General features: G+C 39.4%; 1 protein-coding gene across 3 annotated transcripts in view; it reads right to left on the bottom strand.

Annotated features, from left to right (window-relative positions):
- Positions 1–22663, bottom strand: part of ntm (neurotrimin) — a 482411-nt gene that overhangs the window by 143061 nt on the left and 316687 nt on the right. For 2 of the 3 annotated variants that reach the window (XM_062433657.1, XM_062433659.1), the window contains exon 1: positions 5525–5697. In XM_062433657.1, the coding sequence (XP_062289641.1) occupies positions 5525–5697 (173 nt within the window). Of the gene's footprint in view, positions 1–5524; positions 5698–22663 lie in introns of those variants that run through there. The other variant, XM_062433658.1, reaches the window with a different exon arrangement.

Genomic DNA, 22663 nt, shown 5'->3' with positions numbered 1-22663 from the left:
ACAGATTAATTGATAATAAAATAACTGTTACAAATAAATAGATTTCTCAACTCAACAGATTCTCCATTGACTGAATAGAAAAGGAGGCTCTATATTTAGTCTCTTACTCCAGAACACTGTGTGCTACACCACTCACTGGTGTGCTCAGTCCACTGAAACGCAATATGAAACATAATTGGCAGTTACGATAACTGGTCTTGATGAAGGTTACTGTCAGCAGAGAAAAGCAGGGTGAGAGTATGCAGCTTTTTGATTTAACCCTTACACACTGTTCAGGGTCAAAATGTGACAGCTGTAAAAACTGACTACCATCACTGGTTGAATGTCTCCATGTAAAAACAGAAGCTGGTGTCTCTGCAGTAAGAGTAGGAGGAGGAGGAGGAGGAGGAGGAGGAGGAGGAGGAGGAGGAGGAGGAGGAGGAGGTTGCTCCGCTGGGTTGTTATTAACTTCATGTCTCCAGCGAGCAGCCTCTCTGCTGCACAGCTAGCTTCAGGGAGAGCCATCCTTGTCTAACACTCTGAGTGGGTGAAGGCTTTCTGAAGTAAAACACACTGTACGCCAAATTATTTTCTTCACCTCACAGTTGGTTTAAGTTGTTTGAGTTGTGCAGTGTGTATTGGTCAGCCAGTCATTTATTGCTGCTTGGAGTTGGCTGCTCCTCTGCTCTAACGTTCTCTCTGGGTGATTGCATGGAATGTTCACTTATCTGTCATTAAATCCAAAAGGTGCCCAAATGTTTGCTTTGCTTTGAAAATGAACTACAAAGTTACTCTAAAAACCTTTTTCATTCCATCTACATCAACTTAATAACTAACATTTAAAACATTTTTGAGCATTTTGTGAATCAATTTAGAATCCCAGAAGATAGGAACTGTGGTTCTTATGTGAATGGACTGTATAACCCACCCTTAGGATCTAGCTTTCAGGTTTCTCTTGTGCAACATATATTTATCCCGCTGAGACTTTGAATAAATAAATCTAAACTAAACTCATTTATTCTGGGGTTTTTTTTTCCCTCTGTGTGTCAAAATTGATTTGTGCCATTAAGCCGAGAGCATACTGTGAGACAAAAAGTCTGCAGTATGTTGTGGTGAACTCTGCGAGCTGCACACAGTCAAAACAAGCACTCTGCACTCTGCTATCATCCCCTCACACTGACTGACAGAAATAACAGGGAGCGCATTTATGATTTATGTGTGCATGTTTATGCTCATTCCACTGCTCCTGAATGACAACACACACTGACTTCAGCCATATTTGCCATTTAGGCTAAGTGATAAAAACTAGAAATGAAAAAAAAGAAAAGAAAATGAAATCCATGTACCAGTGCTTAACTAAATGAGAAAAATGCTTTTGGCTATATTACAACTCTATTAGAAAGGACTGTATAAAATCTTGTTAACTGATGAAATTGTATAGTGATCCCATTCCGCTGCCATTTTCGATATGCGGGACCCTTTTTATTTTGCCGGTGAAAACTCCTTTCTGGCACAGTGACGCTGAAGACAATAAATGATAAAAACGTGGGACTGATGGATGAAAGCCCGGCTAGACCATACAAGGTGAAAGAAAATGGAATTACGGGGGGAATCGTTAGCATCCCCTCTCTGTGAAATCAAATTATCAGCTTTCCAATCTTGGCCCGTGGCATATGAGGGATGAAATGAACGCCTCCTTAAAAAGAGACCTGCTTTAACTCCTATAACGCCGATTGAAGAGGAAAATCCTAACGCCTGACAAATAAATCTTAGTTCCATTCATGACGCCCGATGCACAAGCTGAGTGCCACGTGTAAGGATACATATTCATGCATGTGTCGAGCATGCAAACTAAATATCACGGCAATTAAAAGCTTCTCATACAGCTCCTTCTCTGAGACATTACGCCTGAATCCTGCAGGCCTCCATTAGGCAGGAGGGGACAGAAAGGGAATAAATGTTAACATGATGTGACTCTGAAACCGGCGCCGTGTGTGCAGGTAGATAAGTGTCTCGGGAGCTTGTCGGCCCACCTCAGCCACCGTAGTGACATTCATTAATCGCGGTCTCAGGAGGCGGCTTGTCTCTTTAGAAGTCCACTTGAGTGGGCCGCACCTGGGGGAAATTAATGTGCTTCTTATTTAGTCCGGTAATAGTCTGTTTTATGTAAAGCCCTGTGCTGCCAAGAAGCTGACATACAGTACATGTGAACAGAGTTTGAGTTTTGTTGTTCAGCCTTCCACATGTTTCTGTGCTGGAAATATAAATGCTGGTTTATCTCATTCTCATTATCAGTCCTCACATTCCATGGAGAGATATAACAGTCTATTCCATGTCAAAAGAAACAACAACTCAAACAGCAAAATTCCATCTAATTCACTTTGCTGTGTAATAATTGGTTTCATATAGCATGTGCCTGTGTTACGTCAAGCTGTTTTGATGTTCCTGTACTCTCTTCATGGGAGGTCAGAGCAGTGCGGAGTCAGAGCTCAGATCAAATTGAGATAAACTGATAATTAGTGTTATTTATACATCATCACCTCCACCAATCAGGTGCTGAAAACAAACACCAAAAAGTAAGACAAATTTAAATGTGATGCCACCCTCGTGTTCTTTGGCAGTTGTTAAAAAAGAGTAGTGGGGGGAGATTGTTAGCACAAAGCACAGCATGGTGGTGCATCGCCATGTCGATAACATCATTTAGTGCCAGACTGAGAGAGGCAACACATCCAAATTTCCAAGGGACTATAAAGGTGATACAAATTGGCTCAGCTAGTGAATAAAGGTTGGGCTACTTTTGTGCCTACCATGCCCTGACTTCATATTGTCTTAAATGTGTTTTTGATGTTCTGTCTTCTGGTTTTTTTCTCTTTTTTTTGCTATTTTGTAACCTTAACACCCTGTGACACATCTAGTGTTCACAGTTTTGTTTTTCTATATAAAGAATTCTGACTTAAAGGTCACTGTAGTCGTCACCCAGGATGTAGTTGTCTATATAATAACTGGGGCTTATTAGATGCTGTCCTGGGTGGGCGCTGGAAAAGCACCCAGTCTTGACTGACTGGCATACAGCCTGATCGCACCTACCGGATAGTCTGCTGGCCCACTTAAAATGCTGGCTTAAGCCCATCTCTGGAGGTTTGGAGGAATATTGAGGGGGGCGCGAAAATAAAGCAAATATTTTTAACGGTAATTTATTTTGATCAAACTTTTACATTCTGAACCTATCAGTGCTGCTGAGGATGCCATCAATCTCATTACTGTGAATTCAAATACCATGAAAAAATGATCTGAGCTATTACTATTAATCAAACACACCCCTCAACTAAAAACAAAAAATGAGGATGTTAAAACACTACAGCCCCCTCCATTCCATCTTTGATACTTCAATGGCAAATCATGAGCAACAGAGAATTGTATTTATTTAGAAGCGGCCACTACAGACCGCTGGTCAACATTACACGTTGAGCGATGACGCCTCACAACAAGCGTGCGTGCATTTTACGCTGCCTTTTTCGACACATGTGACTGTGAACAAGTGGGCACTCTGCAGCGAGATGAAAGCAGAGTACAGCTCCAGAACGTGTGAATCAATTTAAGAGTGAAACAGCCATTACTGCTCAGCCTGGAGGATTGATGTACATCATGGCAGGCTCAGACTCGCCGGTCTCATTGACCTGCGCAGGGACTGAACAGAGGAGTAATAACGGCACTGCGTTACACTCTCCAGAGTGATAGGAACGAAATTGCAAAGTGTTTTCCATCTGCAGTACAAGTGGAGGTTTACATGGTTGATCAGAGAGAAAAAAATAATGAGCTTTGGCGGCGTAACGTAGAGCAGGAACATGACTGCTAACACTTTAAAGAAGGGAGCTGTCCGTGGTGCTGAAAGAGGTCAGCGGTAAAGGCTAAGAGTCAGAACAGTACAGCACCCGAGTGGAACTGTCAAGCACTTCAACAAGAGTGCTTCATAATGTGCACAGAATTAGCAGTGCGCTTTTTTATATAATGTGATGTTATTTCCAGAAAAGCCTCATTAAAAAAGGAGGTGTGAATAAATGTGAATGCAGCTTCTGTCCCCTTCATTCTCCTTCCTCTGCAGGATTTTCAAGGCTTCTTTAAAGCTACTTGTTGAAGTACTAAGTCTTTATAGCCACTGGATATTTAATTGACTTGACTCACTCAATGGAAGCAATGAAAATCAAATCAATACATTGCACTTGTCTCTGGTGTTTATTTTGTCTCGTTGTAGTTGTAATCCTAAACAGCCCCCGCGACCCCCCCCCCCCCCACCCCCAATCTCTCTATCTCGACCCCACACTGTGTGAGCTTACAGTAAATAAAGCAACAGCCTCACCTTGCTGATGAAATGCTGGAACCCGAAGGTTCCCTGCAGCTTTGTGAATCAACATGAGGTGAAAAAGAAGAAATTCCAAATGCAGAGCTTCTGGATATGAACTTGTCGGACAATAAATTGGTCAAAAAAATCAAAACGAAATAGCTTGTGTAAAGAATAGGCCTTAACAGTATCTTGGCTGATTTTTTTTCCAGCATAGTGTGGGTGACACTGTTGTATGATGTTGCAATAATACTGTGAGGGATTGACACATGTATCATAAAATCACCTACACATAAAGAAACCCCAATAACGTCACCTTCAGGATCAGGTCTTGTGCGCAGTCATCAGTTTGGCTCCATTTAGACAACACAAGCAAGGAGATGCATACAGATAACTAAACAAGTGAGGTACTCATTTAAAATAAACCCATCAGATTAGGAATGGAATCAACTGAGACATCCTCTAAGGCACTTCCTGTAACACATTCCTCCACTTACATCCAACAACACTACACATCAACTGCCTCTAAAATCTCACCAGGACCTTTCTGCTATCACTTTGGCCACTGTGATTATTGTCGTTGTTACATGACATCGGACATTCCCGACAGCACTTGAAGGCATCATAAATCCCCTTCTATGTCCAGTAAGCCTCTGAGGGCGCAGAGGAGGGGAAAGGTCACCACAGACAATCTCCCATCTTGAGGAACTGCTGCTCAACCCGTTCCTCTGCTCACTATTTAGCCTTCAATCTGTCTTCTTTCTTTTTTTTCTCCTTTCTCTCAACACCCTCCCTCTCTTACCCCTCCATCACAGACTCTTCTTTGCTCTTGTCTCTTTCCTGAAACACACTTTTTTTTTAAAAATGATTCTCCTCCACCTTCAGTTCTGCACCGTCACACAACAATTAAAAGCGCTATGGTTAAGTCTGTGGTTAACAGCTGCTCAAAGATTAGCGGAGTATGGCTTCTGAATTGAATGTTTTCCACTGACTAATCCTTCGAAATCCAACCCCACTTTTCCAAACTCCCCCCTCCCCTCTTCTTTTATTTAACAGCTTGAACATGATAAAACAGACAACACTTCAGTCATGTTTCTGTGTGTCAGCCCGCAGGCAGAGCTCAGTTGTTTTTTTGTTTTGTTGGGGGGGGGGGGGCAAACAGCGTAGTCAATAAAAAGAAGAAGGAGAAGAAATGTGTTGACTCACCTGAGAAGGACTGTCTCTCCTTGTCGGACGGTGATATTGTCCATCACTCTGTTATCAGACTGAGAGTCTCCTTGGCTGTGGACCGGCAACCCTGCAGGCATAAGAAGCAAAATCCTCAGAGAGACAAGAACTGTGCATTTGGAAAAAGCCTCAAAGTATCCCCGGACAGACATCGTCTTCAGCTTTCAGTGGTGTAGAAAAAAATCAAATAAAAAAAAATCTTAACATTTAAAAAAAAATCCCACTGGTAGAAAATGAGTCGGCTCTTCAGCACGTAAAACGGTTCCCAGTGGAGATTAATTACACCCTCTTAATCCAGATCTGGTGTCCAGGTATCCGCGCTGTGTCGGGGAAGACGCGACCCTGTCTGTCTGTCTGTCTGCACGGTGAAACATCCACTGTTTATTGTTTTCTAACAGGAAAAGAAAAAGAATCCCTCCTCACTAACACTGCTGCTGCTTTTCTTATGCCTTCGCCAAGTCTTTTTTCTTTGACATAATAAGTAACGGAGCAGCGAGAAAACACGTTCCGAAGTATTAAAACATCTCGTCCGATGCTTTCAAGACGCAGAAACAACAAGAGAACAAGTTAAAGACGCGCGACTCATTTTCAAAATAAAAGAGAGATGCCAAGTTTGCAATTCGCATAGACTGTCAATGAGTTGTCTCTCTGTGTGTGTGTGTGTATGTGTGTCTGTGTGTGTGTGTGTGCGCTCTGTGTTATGAGTCCTCTCTGTCTCGCTACGTCACAGATGGACAGTTGGGTGAGTCGTGAAAGCAACATGGATCTGCATCAAATATTCTCTCCTGAGAAACAACACAACACCCTATAAATCCTGCAGCCAGTGAAGAGACTTCACAGTGTTGACTGTGATTGTTGTGGATTATGTGGAATATAACCATGTCTCTGGTACTTCAGCACTGACTATAGTTATTGTTTACAGTGCTCATATATGATATAAGGGTCAGTGATAAATAAGGGTTGGCAAGATGAGCAATTCAACAATATATTAAAACTAGTTTTAAAAGCAGCATCAGGTTTGTTAAATTGTAAATGTAGTATTTTTGTTGGTTTTATATCATTTGAAATGTAATTTGCATCATTTTTTACCAAAAGTAAGAATGTCAAATGGTGTAACCACAAAATAATGATAAATATTACATATTTTATCCACCTACAGTGTATTTAAGTGGACTTATACAAATAATTACTTCATTAAAAAAATGTAAATGTTTCCTGATCTCCATGATTCCCCAGATGAAATGTAATATTTAGACCAATTGTATTCCATTACCTTTATTTAATATAAAAAGTTATAATGTAAGATCATGCCAAACTAGTTGATATGGTGTTTTATTGAGAATTTACTGTTTTTAAGCAAGTTGAATTATTTGGTACAAAGCTTTTATGGTTACGCCACTTACACATTCATACGTTAAGTTTCACATTTTAACCCCTTTAAATTAGACTAAACCACATGGACACAGAACAACATCATTGACTCCCACATGTACTCAATAAAAGATGCTGCACTGAATATAATCATATAAAATACACACAGATGAATGCAAAAAACAACAGATAATTGCCGAGAGGCATCTATCATTGGGTTGCAACCAACAATTATTTTCATCATGATTATTTAGTGGGACACAAATGAATATAAGTGATCATCACAATTTCCAAAAGGTCATGCAGATATATTTAAATGGCTTGTGTGTGCTGCAGCCCAAAACGCCCAATAATATTACATTTAACATCTTAGACCAAGACCAAAAAAAAAAAACTGAAAATATTGACACTGGAAAACTTGGAACCAGAGAATGTTTGGCATTTTTTTGCTTCAAACACAACTAAGACACTTAATCAATTATCAGTTAACAACCGACGATTGAATTATACACTCCACAAATGCATTATGGAAACTGCTTCTCCATATAAACAAACACTGTGGGATTATGTTCTTATGTGTAATGTGTCGCCTGCATGATGTGAAACCAGAACAATCACAGTGACTAAAACTTGAATTTATGAATGTAAATTGGTGTAGAGACTAATTATGAGTCAGAATATGAACAGTATGTTAGGGTTAAGGTCATCTGTGACTTGTTATATTGTTGCTCCTCTTTTGTTGAATGCATTTTCTTCCCAATAAAACATTTGCAAAGCTGAATATTTTCAGCATGGTCCACATCCATGTTTACTGGCTTGCAGTCTTCTTCTTCCCTGGCTGTAGCTGTGTTTCTCTGTGTGCATTACATCCACCTGTAGATCAGTGGAATAGTGTGTGTATTATTTTATGCATGTGTACCAGACTAAACAGCGACCCACTCATTTATTACAAAATAAAGACATTAAAAAAAGTGCTCTATGATGCTACTACAGGTCCAAATCTCCACAGGGTAAATTTAACGACCATTAAGCAGTAACCACTTTTCTGACTTTATGACTTTACTCCACCTGAGCAGGTGCTGCGTTTTAACATTTATCCAAAACAGAACAGCCACAGCTGCTGTTCAGCAACTGTTATAGTCTTCATTTATACTTTGTCGTTTTAAAAGCTTTCACCAGCCTATAAAAAACTAATCATGTGACTGTGCTGATCTGAGGTCACAAACTGACCTCATCAAACCGTATGAAACAAACAAGTTCCCTGAAGGTGCAGCATATTATGGGCTGGCTAAATGTTATATTACAGACAATGATTGTAAAATGTAGGGTGAGTAAGTGATATAGTGTGAGTTATGTACGTCACCGCATCATTAATGTGTCCCTTATGTGAAGCATACAATCATGTCTTTATCAGCTACTTTAAGATGAGTGCTGGTTAAATCATAGCTACCACTGAGCCACAGAGCAGCATGGTCATTAAATATCCACACTGTTCAATCAAGCCTCAAATTTTCATTCTGAGGAACGAATTACAATGCGATCAAAAAAAAATAAATGTACATACGTCAACAGGCTGCTATTCTCGGGCTTTGTCTCATCCAACGCGCACCATGCATATTATGTTTTCTAATTCTCGCTATTCATTTCCAATTTCTATTCAATTTATTTCCAATCTGAAGCCGTGCTGCTTGTAATGGAAGTGGCTTCTGGCCCGAAATGAATATGTGCACAATGTTAACTGAGCGTTTCAGCATGTGTAGGCCATTGTTTAACACTTACACATTCATGTTGTGATGTGTCTCCTTTTATATTGGGGAGTTTTTGCAGCGTGCATCGTGCACATCAGGCCCACTCCGGCCCTCTCAGCTCAATCAATGCATGATTACTCTGATTTTATTCGAGCAAACCTGTGAGGAGTCTACAGTGCATGAAGTAAGCAAAGAAAAAGAAAACACACAGAAGCAGAAGGACAGTATTTTGGCATGAAACCAGGTAATGTGGAGAACAGAGGTTCATGCTCCTGACCTCTTCTGTTCATTCTACAATAACTTACAATGTTCACAAAAAACACACACAACATCAGCACCATCACCCATTTCTCTTCATAAATAAAAACAGTCGGATACTTCACCAATGGAATAAATACATTCTCTGTCTGAGTGAGCACCCAGGGGCCATTGAGCAGAAAGGAGCCCTCAATACTAGGAGAAAAAAAGTGTGCTGTTTGTTTGTTGTCGTTTTTTTTCCCAGGCTCTACAGAAATACAACAGAAGGTTTGACCCATTCTCCTGATGTTGTTAATTATCGTTGCTATCGAAAAACCTAGTATGTCCAAAGTAACAAGGTTTACACCCCACAGCAGCATTAAGAAAAGTCTCAATTTGACAGTTGGGCATAGGGGCGCCACCAGGGATTTTGAACCCCATGAAAAGATATAACACTGGGCCCCACCACCAACCAACACCAACACTGAACAACTGCTGTAACCACACATCCAGAACCTAACCGACACGCAGAGCTAGCACCAGGAGCAGGGACAACTGAGTTAGTATAAAGAACCTCTTGCATTGATTAAATGTCAGCTCAAAGACGAGTGACATGCAAACACGCTGAGTTCTCTTTGAAGATATTTGCAGCTACAGTAACATTAGCCTGTTTCAGTATGGGCTAAGCTCCACTCAGATTGTATCACAAACAAAGCTAAAAAAATCCACTTCAAAATCCTACATAAAATTTACCCCACTAATCATCTGATGAGAAGTTCATGAACATTGATATTTCTGCACCGTTTGTAAATATTGTTCAGAAACGATCTCACACATGTTCTTTGAATGTGAAATATCCCAAAAATGTTGGATTGATCTGGAGTCTCACCTTTCTGAAGCTCTCAACTCTGCATACTCTTTTAACCTCAAATATATCATCTGTTACTATAACTCAGGGAATAATGCTGCACAATATCTTATTCATGTTTTTATTCATAAACAAATTATCAAAAACAGCTAAAATTGCACCTTTCCTCCTAGAATTGGACTCTTTATTAAAATCACTCAAGCTAGTAAATCATTTTAAAAAAAGCAATACATTAAATAAGCACACAGGAACTCTAACCTCTGACTAAAATATATATGAACCACCACTTTTATTTTATGTATCTATTTATGTATTACTTTTGTTTTAATTATGTTTTTATTATCTTGTCATTTATGTCATATTCTTTATTTCCTCATATGTGTAACTGATTTCTGAGCTGTATAGACTGAATGTGTGATGTGGTGTTTGTCTGATTGTGTTTCAATTTAAGAAAATAAATAAATAAATGGAAAAGACAGAAGCAACTGTGATCAACAGTTTCCTGAAAATGAGTTTTTTTTTCAAAAGCTCTAAAAATAAAGAAGAGGTGATAACATACATTAATTAGGGTGGGGGGGGGGGGGGGGCTTCACCACCTACACTGGAAGTGCTAATCCAACCTTGTGCATTCTCAAAACAGGTGTAAGCCATATATCAAGATGATGTTGTCAACAGGGAGAAAGAGACTAAATGGTTGTCATGGCAGCCCATTGAAGTGAGGTGGGTGATGTACAGTAATTATACATAATCCCAGTTTAGTAACCAACCTCCATAATGAATTGTGAAGTACGTGGTAATTGTCATGAGTAACAATATGTGGCTCAGAAGCACAGTTCACTTCAATGCCTGCACCAGCCTGAAGGTTAACGTACAGTTTCAGCATTATGCATTTCACACAGTTGAATGTGTTTGTTGTAATTGGCAGAACTGCAAGGGGAAAAAAAGAAAATAACATGAAGCGTGAATAGCACCAATGATGCAGTACACACTACACACAATAAGCATTGTTTGTTTTTCTAGCACATGCACAGTGGGCACATATAGTGTTTACAGTCTGCATGCTCACAGATTATTGGGTAGATGACAAAATTGACTTCACAAAGAAGGAAGCACTTTGGATTTGTAGCCTGGGCAATTTAAACCCGAGAGGGTTAAATGAGGGAATTAGACTTGAAGTCGTTTTTATAGAGTTTATTGGATAATATGTGCTCTCTAATAAAACTCATGACATTTTTTTTGGTAACAATTAGAACTTTTGTCCGTAGATGGATGTATTAAGTTCAATATGCAGATGGACTCTGGAATCAGTCGAGCCTATTCATGAACTTGAAATAATGGAAATGATGTAAAAACACTTTGTGTTGAAAGATTAGTCTGAGTGATAAGGTTTAAAGAATACAGAGTTTGTTTTCCTCTAATTGAAAGTTGGATATTAAACTTTTATCGTCCTTTATGGCGTAACATTAGTTACAAGTGTTCACTTTCTAGATAATATTCAGAAAAGATGATTGTTAGGTTCCACAATGTTTGAGAGCTTAACACCCCAAAAAATCTCATTTGAATTATTGTGTCTATAGGTATGAGTATGTGTGTCTTTATAGAAGCGTGTATTTATTATATTTATTATTTATAGTCTCTGTCTATCCATATTTGTATTTGCATCAGTCTGTTTTGCACGTTTTTTGTAAATCTGCATACTTTTCATACCTCAGTTGATCTATTTATTTTGTTTGTTTGTTTTTCTGTTTTCATACTTTATGGAGGCACATCCAGTCAGCTGACTGTTTTTTTGTTTTTTTTATTTTCTAGAGCAGAGGTCACCAATAGGTGGACCGCGGTCCGGATCCAGACCCAGGCGCCGTCCTATCCAGACCCAAACCTGTAACTGATGAAATATTGAGTATTGTTAAATTTTGTCAGAGCGTTTCTATTTTAACGGGCGCAGCCAATCAAATCCATGCATTGGGACATGCAGAGACACTGGACTGTCAGTGAGATACACACAGAGAAAAGAGGAGAGACAGAGAGGAGGCAGATAAGAGCTAAAACTAAGCACTTTATTTAAGAATGTCATCTTTATTTGATATAAGAAAAGAAAATGTATTTATCTATTATTTTTTTATTCTTATTTTATTCTTTATTTGAATCCCACAAGTAGACTGAACAATAACACATACATTATGATGTTCTGGACATTCACTTGAGGAAATCTTAACAAATTTGACCTCACTGAATTTTAATTGAATACCCCTGATGTAGGATTTAGCATTGTCTCTAGCATTGCTTTATTATATGTTGTTTATTATCTCTTGGTTGTAAGGTGCTGCTACAAATATATAAATCTAACTATCTATGAATGTATCTGTATACCTTTCTATACTGCATTTGATTCAAATGCTGGTAAACTCTGATTGGTGCAAAGAAATACATGACATCACCTTTTTCTAAGTGAGTCATTTGCATTTAAATCAGTGAGAAAAGAAAGGACAACAAGCCAAGTACAGCAATCTGTCATATGCAATATCAAAACACTTTGACTGGAAACTCTGTGTCACTCATTCAAAGTTCATTAATGTACATCGTATAACAGCCACAACATAAAGTTTAGTATGTTCACATAATAAGGTTTAGACAGCTGGAGCTTAGAAAAACAGTTCCTTTTAAACAGTAGGTGGTCTCATATCTGTATGGTTTTGAGCTTTATTCTCCTGCTGTTTATCAGACAGTCTAAGTGTTTGCACTGCTGAGTCATGGTGACGTTCAGAAGATTGAGATTTTGCTTTCTCAAGATATGAATTCACTGCCAATGGAATAAATACAAGAATTAACTTTGGTTTATATGAAGGTTTATCCTCATATTACATGTATTGCCACTGCACCTAACACCTAGACCTATCTTGAGAAAAGAGTCAATATTGTATACCTGATTACATGTTACCCAATCGATATATATACACACTTCACCCAAGCATTCTTCTCCTAATGTCTCCAGAAGCTGCTTTTTGCTCATTCGAGACAAGAAGAATAAAACCTCCCAGCCAGCATGTCCATGTGGGCCCCACATGGGTTAAATGTGGGCTACGTGGGTACTGAGTGGGCATGGGCTTAAACTGGGCAAATTGTGCGGGTCCCACATGGTTTCAGTAACATGGGCCCCACATGTGAAGCCTACGTGGGCTGACTGTATGAGCCCCATAAGGGATGTAAGCGGGCATGGGCATAAACAGCAACAACATATTGTTTCAGAATTTTAGCCAGATTAGGGCCCATGTGGGCTGGCTAAATCTGCACAATTTAAGGTCCATTCTGATCCCACTTTGACCCCATATAGGCAAACACAGGTGGGGCCACCATGGAAACTGCAGACAAACACACTTGGGACCCATATTTGCAGCCCAAATGTAACCCTTATGGGGCCCACATGGACATGCTAGCTGGGGCTACAGCATTTAAAGCAAAGCATGGGAAGCTCCTGATAGTGGACCTTCAATAAATACAGTTACATTCGGATCAAAAAAGATGCCTCACATTGTGACAGAGGTAATTTGGCTGGCAATGGCTGATGGATTAACTAGGACAGAGGCTGTTTCTTAAGCTTTCTTGGTTTAGCCTAATTACTGTAGCTTCTCTATCTGTCAGCAGCCTCATAGTCTCCTCCGCCTATTCCCATTCATAGCATAACATGTGACTACCTCGCTTTAAAAAAAAAGGAAGGGGGGGGGGGGGGGGTCAACATTCAATTATTCAGTCCTGTGCTCACAACTGCTCCCACTCATTTAAAGCCAGCATTCACCACTGCTTTTCAATACCTGATATTTTGCCTCTCAGCACTTTTACCTCAATTTGTCACACTGTAGACTGCAGGTAATGAAGTCATAAAAATGTGAATCACAAGAGCTGCAATCGAAAACATATTACTGCTGGATATACAATTTGACTTTCTCGGCTTTATTATTTTTCATGATTTGCAGCTTTTTTTTCTTCCTTCAATTTAACTGTCATTAAAATCCTGAAATGATCTACTTTAGGTCCAGGTTTTCCTAATCTTCGGGTCGAGGTGATGATAAGAAATTTTAATTAGTTTAACTACCAAGGTGGAAGTTAGTCATGTGCTTCTGTTTCTGAAAGGCCTTGAGAAGCTCTGCCAAGCCAAAGTCAAAACCATCCATTATAATTTGGAAACGACAACCTACAATCATGACTGGATGGCCTTCAAAGCACATTGAACCCCTTTCTCAATCTGTACAGCATTATTCAGCAGAAACCTGCACGTGTTCTCTCAACTGTGAGGTGAAATGTGAACAAAAACATGTTACACTTAGTTTCCAGCAATATTATATATATGGATACAATACTGTGGATATATCAGTTGCCTCCCCCAGCTCTAAGCAGTAATACTATGAGGCTATAAAGGAAGTTGGTGTGCTTCAGGCTTGACAGCAGCGAATCTATTTTATAGTCCAGATCCTAAAGGAGGAGAGAATGAGATGTCACCATCCAGAACAACGAGCCTGCCGGCAGCACATTCCCGGGAAAGCTATACCGTGATGTCACTTGATTTGCTTGGAGCGCCGCAGCTCATGATGGAGGCTCCACCTCCACACAACAGATTATAAATGCCACTGCTCTGCATCGTCCTCCATCTCACCTGAAGGACGTTGTCTAGTAAATTAATGAGCAAACTAAAGCCTCCATTTGATAGGAACACCTGTTTAGTCACTCACTATCAGTATTTGGATCAATGGTGATAAGTCAGTAAACTACAGGATGGCATGTCACCTAAAAACAAATGAAAGAAAAGGAGGATTTTTTTATTCCTACAAAAAAAAGGCTGCTATTAAAGGTACTGTACGGCTGCAATGGTCATTCTTATAGTGCAATGAAATAATCATGTGTACTGGTGATATTAAAGCTGCATTAATTAATAGTTTAATGTTGACAATGCACTCTAAGAAGTGAAACATGGATGCTGTTTGCATAACATAAATATTTTAAGTGAATTCTACTATATAATTTCATTTTTGGTATTTTACTCTTATATGGGTCAGGGTCAAATTTGACCCATTATTTCGTTTGAAAGCTGTAAAAACACCTTATACACTTTCATTTTAGTCAGACTTTTTCTAATGTGATCGACAGTATACAAAAATGGAAATAAAATGCATAATTTTTTCAAATGAAAAAAGCTGTTACACATTTTAGTAAATGCAAATTTACACATTTAACCTTTGTTTATTTTTTTATTTTTTTTAAACAGCATTCAAACATGTTGTATTCATCATATTCTATAAAATGTTCTCCTGGACCATAAAATAGTGATTGTGAATGTATATTTTTCCATGTGATTAATCAAACATTAAGTCATTGACTTAATGTCACATCAGGGGTCACATTAGGACAAGTCCATCTGAAAGAAATGTGTATATGATGTTTTTACAGCTCTCAAATGTAAAAATGGGTCCAGTTTTGCCTTTAATAAATGATCAATTACAACCTGTGAATGCTGAACTATAAAAAAGGAGATGAAGCAGAGAAATGTCTTTGGAGAGGTGGTGCATAGACATATTCAATATTTAAAGGTACTGAAAGGTCAAGCACCAGACTTCTAGTAGCGCTGTTGAGCTTCTTCTTTTTTTTTTAATCAGCAGGCCCTGGTTGTTTGTCTCCTCATGACATGATGACATAGACTGCAAACCCCAGTATTCAGTTTCAAAGTCTTGTGCTTTGTGCTCTCAACCATGCAGCCAGTGTACAGACTGCAGGCATCATACAGATGTCTGGCTCTCCTGGTCTGAACACAAGCGTTGCCAGAAAATATGCATATCTGGCAAAGCAAAATATTTAAACACATTTTGTAAGAGCGGCTTTAAAGCTGACAATGACAAATAAATAGAGAAACTGTGACAAGTGTGTCTCTGGTAGCTGCGCTCGAAAGTAATGGAGCCATAATTGTGCGGTAAACAAAGACCACAAGGAGAGAGAGAGACAACACAAGAGAAAACAAGAACCCGTCTACTTGATGATGATGTCAAGTTAAAGTAATGGTAATCATGCAGGCCTAATTGGGTGGTTTGAATCAGAGGACCACAGGGAGATGCTGGGTGAAGACAGTCAGTGACTCTCTTGCTTCAAATACTGTCAACCTGTCACTGAGCAGAGTGCTTAACCTACAACTACTCTACTGGAGTATAGGCTGAATTTTCGAAAACACAAGATTCCTGATGCACCTGAAGGCAACAATGGCATTTTAAATGTTAATAGGATTGAATGGCGGAGAAAAAGATTGACATAAAGAACATAAGGTGAGAAAGACTGACAGATGAATGTCATGGATACATAGTGTGTCATGATGTCACCACTCATCAGTTCTCTATAGGACTGACTTGCTAATCATCATAATTAGTTTAATGACAACTATTAAGCAATTCTTCACACATGTCAATCAAACTTTGGCGGCAAATAAAAGAGAAGTGTGATGCAAAGCAATTGAATCCATTAGTGGCTGTCATGGAAATTGGCCAGACTGACCACTTTTCAGCATTTAACAGTATTTACAGTAGTAGTAAGTGATGTAGGTGATAATACTATATGGTTTCAAGTCAACATGATTGACCCTGATTCTACACCCTCACAGTATGTACTGGGTCAATTTTGAAATTTGTAGCACCTATTCAAAAGTAAAACATTTTAAAATATTTCCATTTTTGTGCATTTTGGACCACTTTAGGAAAATTCATCACATTTCAGATTAAAAGAACAACATTTGGGGTGTTTTCACAGCTGTCAAATGTCAAAACGGGTCACATTTGACCCAAACAGTATGTAAGGGATAAAGGACATGACACGCTATTGCTGGAGCTGGTATTTTTTAAATGTTGGCCGATACATTTATGACTGCCAAATACTTGTGGAGAAGTGCACCTGAGGCTAAAATGTTGCAGGTTCACATCCTAAGATTAATTGATTTGATTTGATAAAATAAAACGCACAAAAAAAGTACAACAAAACACAAGGTGGTGCTTTAAAGTAACAGACAAGACAATGATGCTGATCATGCTGACATATGAAGCTAAAACGTTGTCCAATCTGCAAGTAAAAGCTTCAGCTGACTCCTATTAAAACAGTAAAAACTAGCACCATGTCCTATTTTTTTGTTGTAATGTGGTGAGTCAGTCACAGCTACCCTCCCTGGAACAAGGTGATTCACTGTTCAACTCGACAATACGGGTTTGACAAAACAATCTCAACCCAGGGTACTTTTAAAAGCATCTCACTGCAAATGGAGTTTGTGCTGTTGTATTGGTGATGGCACAGTAGTGATCATGTTCAAAATGGTTAAATATGTCATCAGTGAGCTTTCTCTGACCTTCTATTGACTCCCGTTTAATGATTCTGACCCCTTCCAAGTTGATGATGTTATGGTCTGGTGATAAAAGACAGCTGAGGCTTGAATTAAGATGAGTTTGTAAAAAAAAAAAAAAGTGTTTTTGAAGTACAATACTGTGAAGGTTGAACACTTTTATTTGCAGTTAGCTGTGTGTTTAAGCCGCACATTTCTGAACAGGACTTTGTCACATGAATCACTAGTTAGGGTTATGGAAAGATCCTGGTTTCAGTTGAATGTTAACTCATGTTCTTCCTCACACTTCAAGTCAATTCTTCAATATTAAACCACATTCTACCATATTTTTCCCTGAACTTTAACCAAATTCTTAGTACCTAAACATAACCAATAAAACATGAATCATGCTTTAGTTGCTACAAGCAGATACTGTTGACTGAATGAAATACATTGCCCGTGAACATTTTTTAAAATTGCAGTTTTTTTCATATGCTGCTGTTGTATGTAGAAGTCATTTCTGGGAGGGGAGATGCATACTGCATCTAGTATAGTTGATTATATCTTGATAACTGCATTACATGATTCAGATATGGGGTGGGGAAATGCAGGATGAGATTAAACAGGAATGATAAGGTGGACAATAAAGGGAGCTGAAGGTCCAATAAAGATTGCTTCTTTATTGGGCAACACTATATTTACAGTGACAAGGACAAACGAAAAGAACTGTAAAAAACAAACCCAAAGCAGGACGTGTGGACAACACAGATAACAGAATCTATTGTGAGGAAAACAAACTTTTAAAGTTTAAGCTAAGACAGGAGACTAGGAGTTGTTAGCACCAGGAACATGGTAGCCTTTCATTCCCGACTATCCCCACCTATGTCCTGAACCTTGAGGCACCCAGAACATAAAATGTGAAGAAATCATACACTTTTTTTTAGAAATAGCCAGTGAATCTATGAATGCACAACGTGCAGGTAGGACAGCTACTATTGCATTATATCAGACCACCCACTTGCTAATCTTCTGGGAGAAAAGGATAGACGATCTATGGCAGTATCCATTGCTGACAGGTAATTTGTGCTACAGGTTTAGACAGAGAACTCAGTTCCCAGAGGAATATGCTAACACTTTGAGAGAAACTGGTAAAATCATGTGAATTTGGCAGAATGTGACATGTTGATGTTAGGGAATGTTCCATCATTAATATGCACTGGGTCAAACTAGGCTTTGTGGTCATAGCAAGGCCACACCAAATATTGGGTTTAGACACTGTCTCCCCTTGAGATAGCAGTAAGCAGTGAGTCTGCTCCCGTTGGGGAAAACAGGAGGTATTCTGATAGTGTTGCTATAGCAGCCAAGGTCAGATATGTGTTTGACTGTTTTCCCTGAACGGGGTAAAGGTAACTGGAGTCAGAGGTTTGATATAGTGTTGGATGTAGGACAAAGGTCCTGAGTGAGGTCTAAGCAATGTTTTGTCTATAGACCAGTAGACTAAATTCTGTATATTGTAGATGTGTTGGTCTGCCCATATTTGGGCATGGCTCAACCTGTGGCATTATCTGTGTGGTTAAAGTCTATCCCCAGAGGAGAGAAACTTCAGAATTGAAGGGAGCATCAGAACATAACATGTACTGATCATTCATTCACTTCTCCTTGGCCAAGTAAATAAACCTTTTCAATGCAAAACATCCTGGACTCCTGTCTACTCTCTCCATTGTATGGCCTGCATAAATAAAATCTCTAACAGTTGAGAAAAGAAAATTAGTGGAAAAGTGTGCAATGAAAAAAAAGTGGGAGAAAACTTTAGTTCAGGAGGAAGAGCTAACTTTAGAGAGAAATCTCAAGGTTGTTGACTTTTTGAAGCAGTATACACCATGTTTTCAGAAAGCAGTGATAGCAGCAGAACTAGAGATAATCATAAGAACTTTACTAGTAATGCAAGTGCTGCTCACGCAAAACGTGGGATAGCTAGGGGGAGAAGTGCAGGTGATGGCGGGGCTGTGCCTGAGACTCCCGGAACTTCCGGGAGAGTTGGGATGTCTGCATGTGACAGATCCGCAAGGTATAGAAACAATTAAAACAACTGGTCAAAAGATCAAGATGGTGATATATACAGGAGGTGAAAGAAACCTCAACGAAGAACATATGTAAAAGTGTATGCACTGAATTGAAACAGACTGAGAAGAGATTATACCCTTACGACCAAGACTCCCTTACAGTGTCTTGATTATTTTAAAACACAACGGACATGGCAAGACAATGCTATAGAAGGAAATGTTATGTTATTAAAGGAAATGTGGAAGCACTGATGGGCAGAAAGTCAAGCTTTGCATTAAAGATACTGAGGAAATGTAAATGAAGTGGATCAGACATATAGTCCTGGAGAAAATCTAAGTGTAAGGCGGATAGATTCAGTCAGTTAACACAAGAAGACGAGTCACTCTTTAAACGACTACGACAGACTAATGATTACAGTCACAGATTAATAGTCGATGAGAAAGTCCCACGGGTAGCTCAGAGTCTGAGGACAGTCTCAGGGACAGACTTATCCAATGATAAAGCTGTAAACCAGGAACTGTACAAAATTGCTTTGTGATGGTATCATCAAAGAGGTAAATGAAGGATCTCAGTGGATTACTGATATTCTATTTACACCAAAGAAAGACACAAAAGAAGTGAGACATCCGTAGACAATATACTACAAGCTGTGCAAGTAGTGTAAGTATTTGCTCAACTAGATACACAAAAAGGATTCTGACAAGTAGAGTTAGTCCAGAATCAAGTCACCTGACTACTTTCGTCACGCACAGAGGGTTTCAAGTTCCTTTTGGACTGTCAAGCGCATCTGAGCGCCTATCAGACTGCTATTGAGTCGATGCAAGCAGGGATGCCAGGTGTCATTTTCTACATGGAGGACATGCTAGTACATGCTGACAATGAAGAAGAACTGGAACATAGACTGAATATTTCCAAAATTCAACGACAGAAGTTAAACCCTGAATGGAGATAAACATGTTTTTGAGCTACAACAGATTGAGATGCTAGGACATTTGATCTCAGGTGAAGGAATAAAACCTGACCCCCGAAAAATGGAAGCAAACCTGTTCATTGGCAGTGGCACGCAAACATCTCAGAACCACTCAGAAGATTAACATGGAGAGGACAATAGTGGGAGTGGACGTCAGAGACAGAACCAATGTAGTTTTGTCAATTATATCACGATAACTGGATAACGTGATTTAGATGTAAGACGGGAGAATGAGGGATGAGAGTGTACAGAAATGATAAGGTGGACAATAATGTGAGTTGAAATGTAGATTGCTTCTTTATTTGACAGCACTACAGTATAATAGCAGCTTTTGTGTATGGCAGACTGACAGTTAAGTGTTGTCTGCCTTTTTTATTCAAACCCTGTCTGCCTTCAGATATGCCTCTTCTTGAGAAAATAGCGACTTTTTGTCATAAATGTTGACTTAATTAGCTTATGATGCCTCACAGACAGCAGGATGTTTCCTTTTTTTTAATGTTCCAACCATTTTTCTCCCAACAAACCCATCAATTAGGATTTTATATAACAAATATCCGCTTTCTTTTCTCTGCCAGTCTGACATAACAATGATTCACACACATACTGTAGTTATGGAACAGGTCTGCCTTGCAATCTTTTCAAATAGCACATTACCATAGAGAGCTAAACTAGCTGAACACCCTATAGACAACATTGTCATTGGTTGCCTTGAAGTGGAAGTAGTTCTCTAGAATAAAACTCTGGGAAGATGACAGGAACAAACTAAATAAAGCATTGCACAGCAACATGCAGCACCCCTCATTTATGGTGTCATATTTATTTGGGTGCCACTGGCCAGATGTGCATGAAATGGATCGTGCAGGTGTTCTGGACAGTGAGTTTAACAGTTATCTCTGCTGATCTGAGCTGTGATTCCTTTTGATGACTTCCAGATGGTCATCCTCCATCTTTAAGACTCTCTTTGTCCACAAGGGAACCTCAGGTAATGAGGTCTTATTCGTAGGGATTAATGAAATATCACATTGCATACTGGAGGGAGCAATGTGGCGGGGGGGATCTCAGCGAGGAACCTACTGTGGTGAAACAGAGAATACTTCTGGTGATGATTTAAAGTGCAAGGTACATCAATTCACACATTAATCACACACAGTTCTCCCAGTGTAGAATTAGGCTCACAGTATAATTGGATCTCAAGAGGGCCTGGTGAAAAAAAAATAAATGTGAAGGTGTTTTTGTGAGATTTCCCAATTGTACGCAAGTGATTGCATGTCCAAGTAATTGTGCTGGAGTACTTGCAGATGTGCAGACAGGAAACACTTGACACGGGGGTTTGGGCTCTTGGAGAAAAACAATAATTAAGCGTGAACAAACAGTGGTGATAACAGCTGTGGGACAGCCGCTGTGGATGTGAGGACGAGTGGTTGTGGTCTAGGGAAAAGCTTCCAATTGGCACCAAATCAGAGTCAGAGGACAATCGCTCATGCTATGCTCCACCCTTCATTCCCTAACACACACCAAGACCAAGCATTTGCCAAGATCTTAATCATGGTGGGCTCAAGCAATCAATACCAAAGTGGCCCCTTTAGGTGTTTGACATCCCAGAGTGGAAGTGACCATTACTTTCTAATAAAGAGATTAATGTCAGCAAAGTCATCTTCATCACCCCTCAGCAATGACTTTCAGCCTGCGAGGCGTGTTGAGTGCACTTTGCGGTGACACATCCTCAGCTATCAGTCCCCGCTTCCCTCAACGAAAGGCGGAAATACACATTCCATTCAGTGACGCCTCGCCACGGCCGCAGCGGTGTTTTTTTTCTTACAAGCATCTCATTTTGCCATTTGCCTCGGTATGGGAGCCATGTGAGGAAATGAAAAGTATTTAAAGGCCATATATCATACAGCAGCAAATCCATGTAAACAACTAGATGCGGTCACCCAGAGGAAAGTTAAGAAATTTCGCCTCAGGCAGTGGACTTACTAATTCACACAGGTCAAAGCAATATAAGGCATAAACGCACAATATGAAAAAAAAAGCACTTCATCCTCAGATGTCTTAATAATCTGGAGAGCTGGGGAGCCGCTCAGTAATTATTAATGACAATGGTATGGGCTTGTTTGTTTATTCATCTCAGCACTTTTTTCATTCACTCACACACACAACAGCTGTTTTAAAAGAGCTGCCCCACCCCGCCCCCACAACCCACGCACAAACTCTGTTTCCCTTGAGTAGAGGCACTTTAATAAACACATTTTTTGCTGCTCTTTGGAGTTTCTTCAGTAAAGCTTTATAAAAGTGTCAGCTTAAGGCGGGAATGTGCACACATCTAATTATTATGTGGTTATATTCTTTTTGTTGACAAAATCAAGCCTCTATGAGCTCTCCTACGGGAATGGGAAAAGGAGCTTACTGTGACTAATAATACATTAACCAAAGAAATATGCAAAGCCTCTTGGCCACCCAAACTTTTTTTTTTAGGCAGATGGTTTTCATGCATATTCAAGAAGAAAATGTTATTGAAATG

This window comes from Scomber scombrus, chromosome 14 (genome assembly GCF_963691925.1).
Source record: "Scomber scombrus chromosome 14, fScoSco1.1, whole genome shotgun sequence".
NCBI lineage: Eukaryota > Metazoa > Chordata > Actinopteri > Scombriformes > Scombridae > Scomber > Scomber scombrus.
The sequence above is the reverse complement of the archived record's forward strand: the minus strand, read 5'-3'. Positions and strand labels throughout refer to the sequence as shown.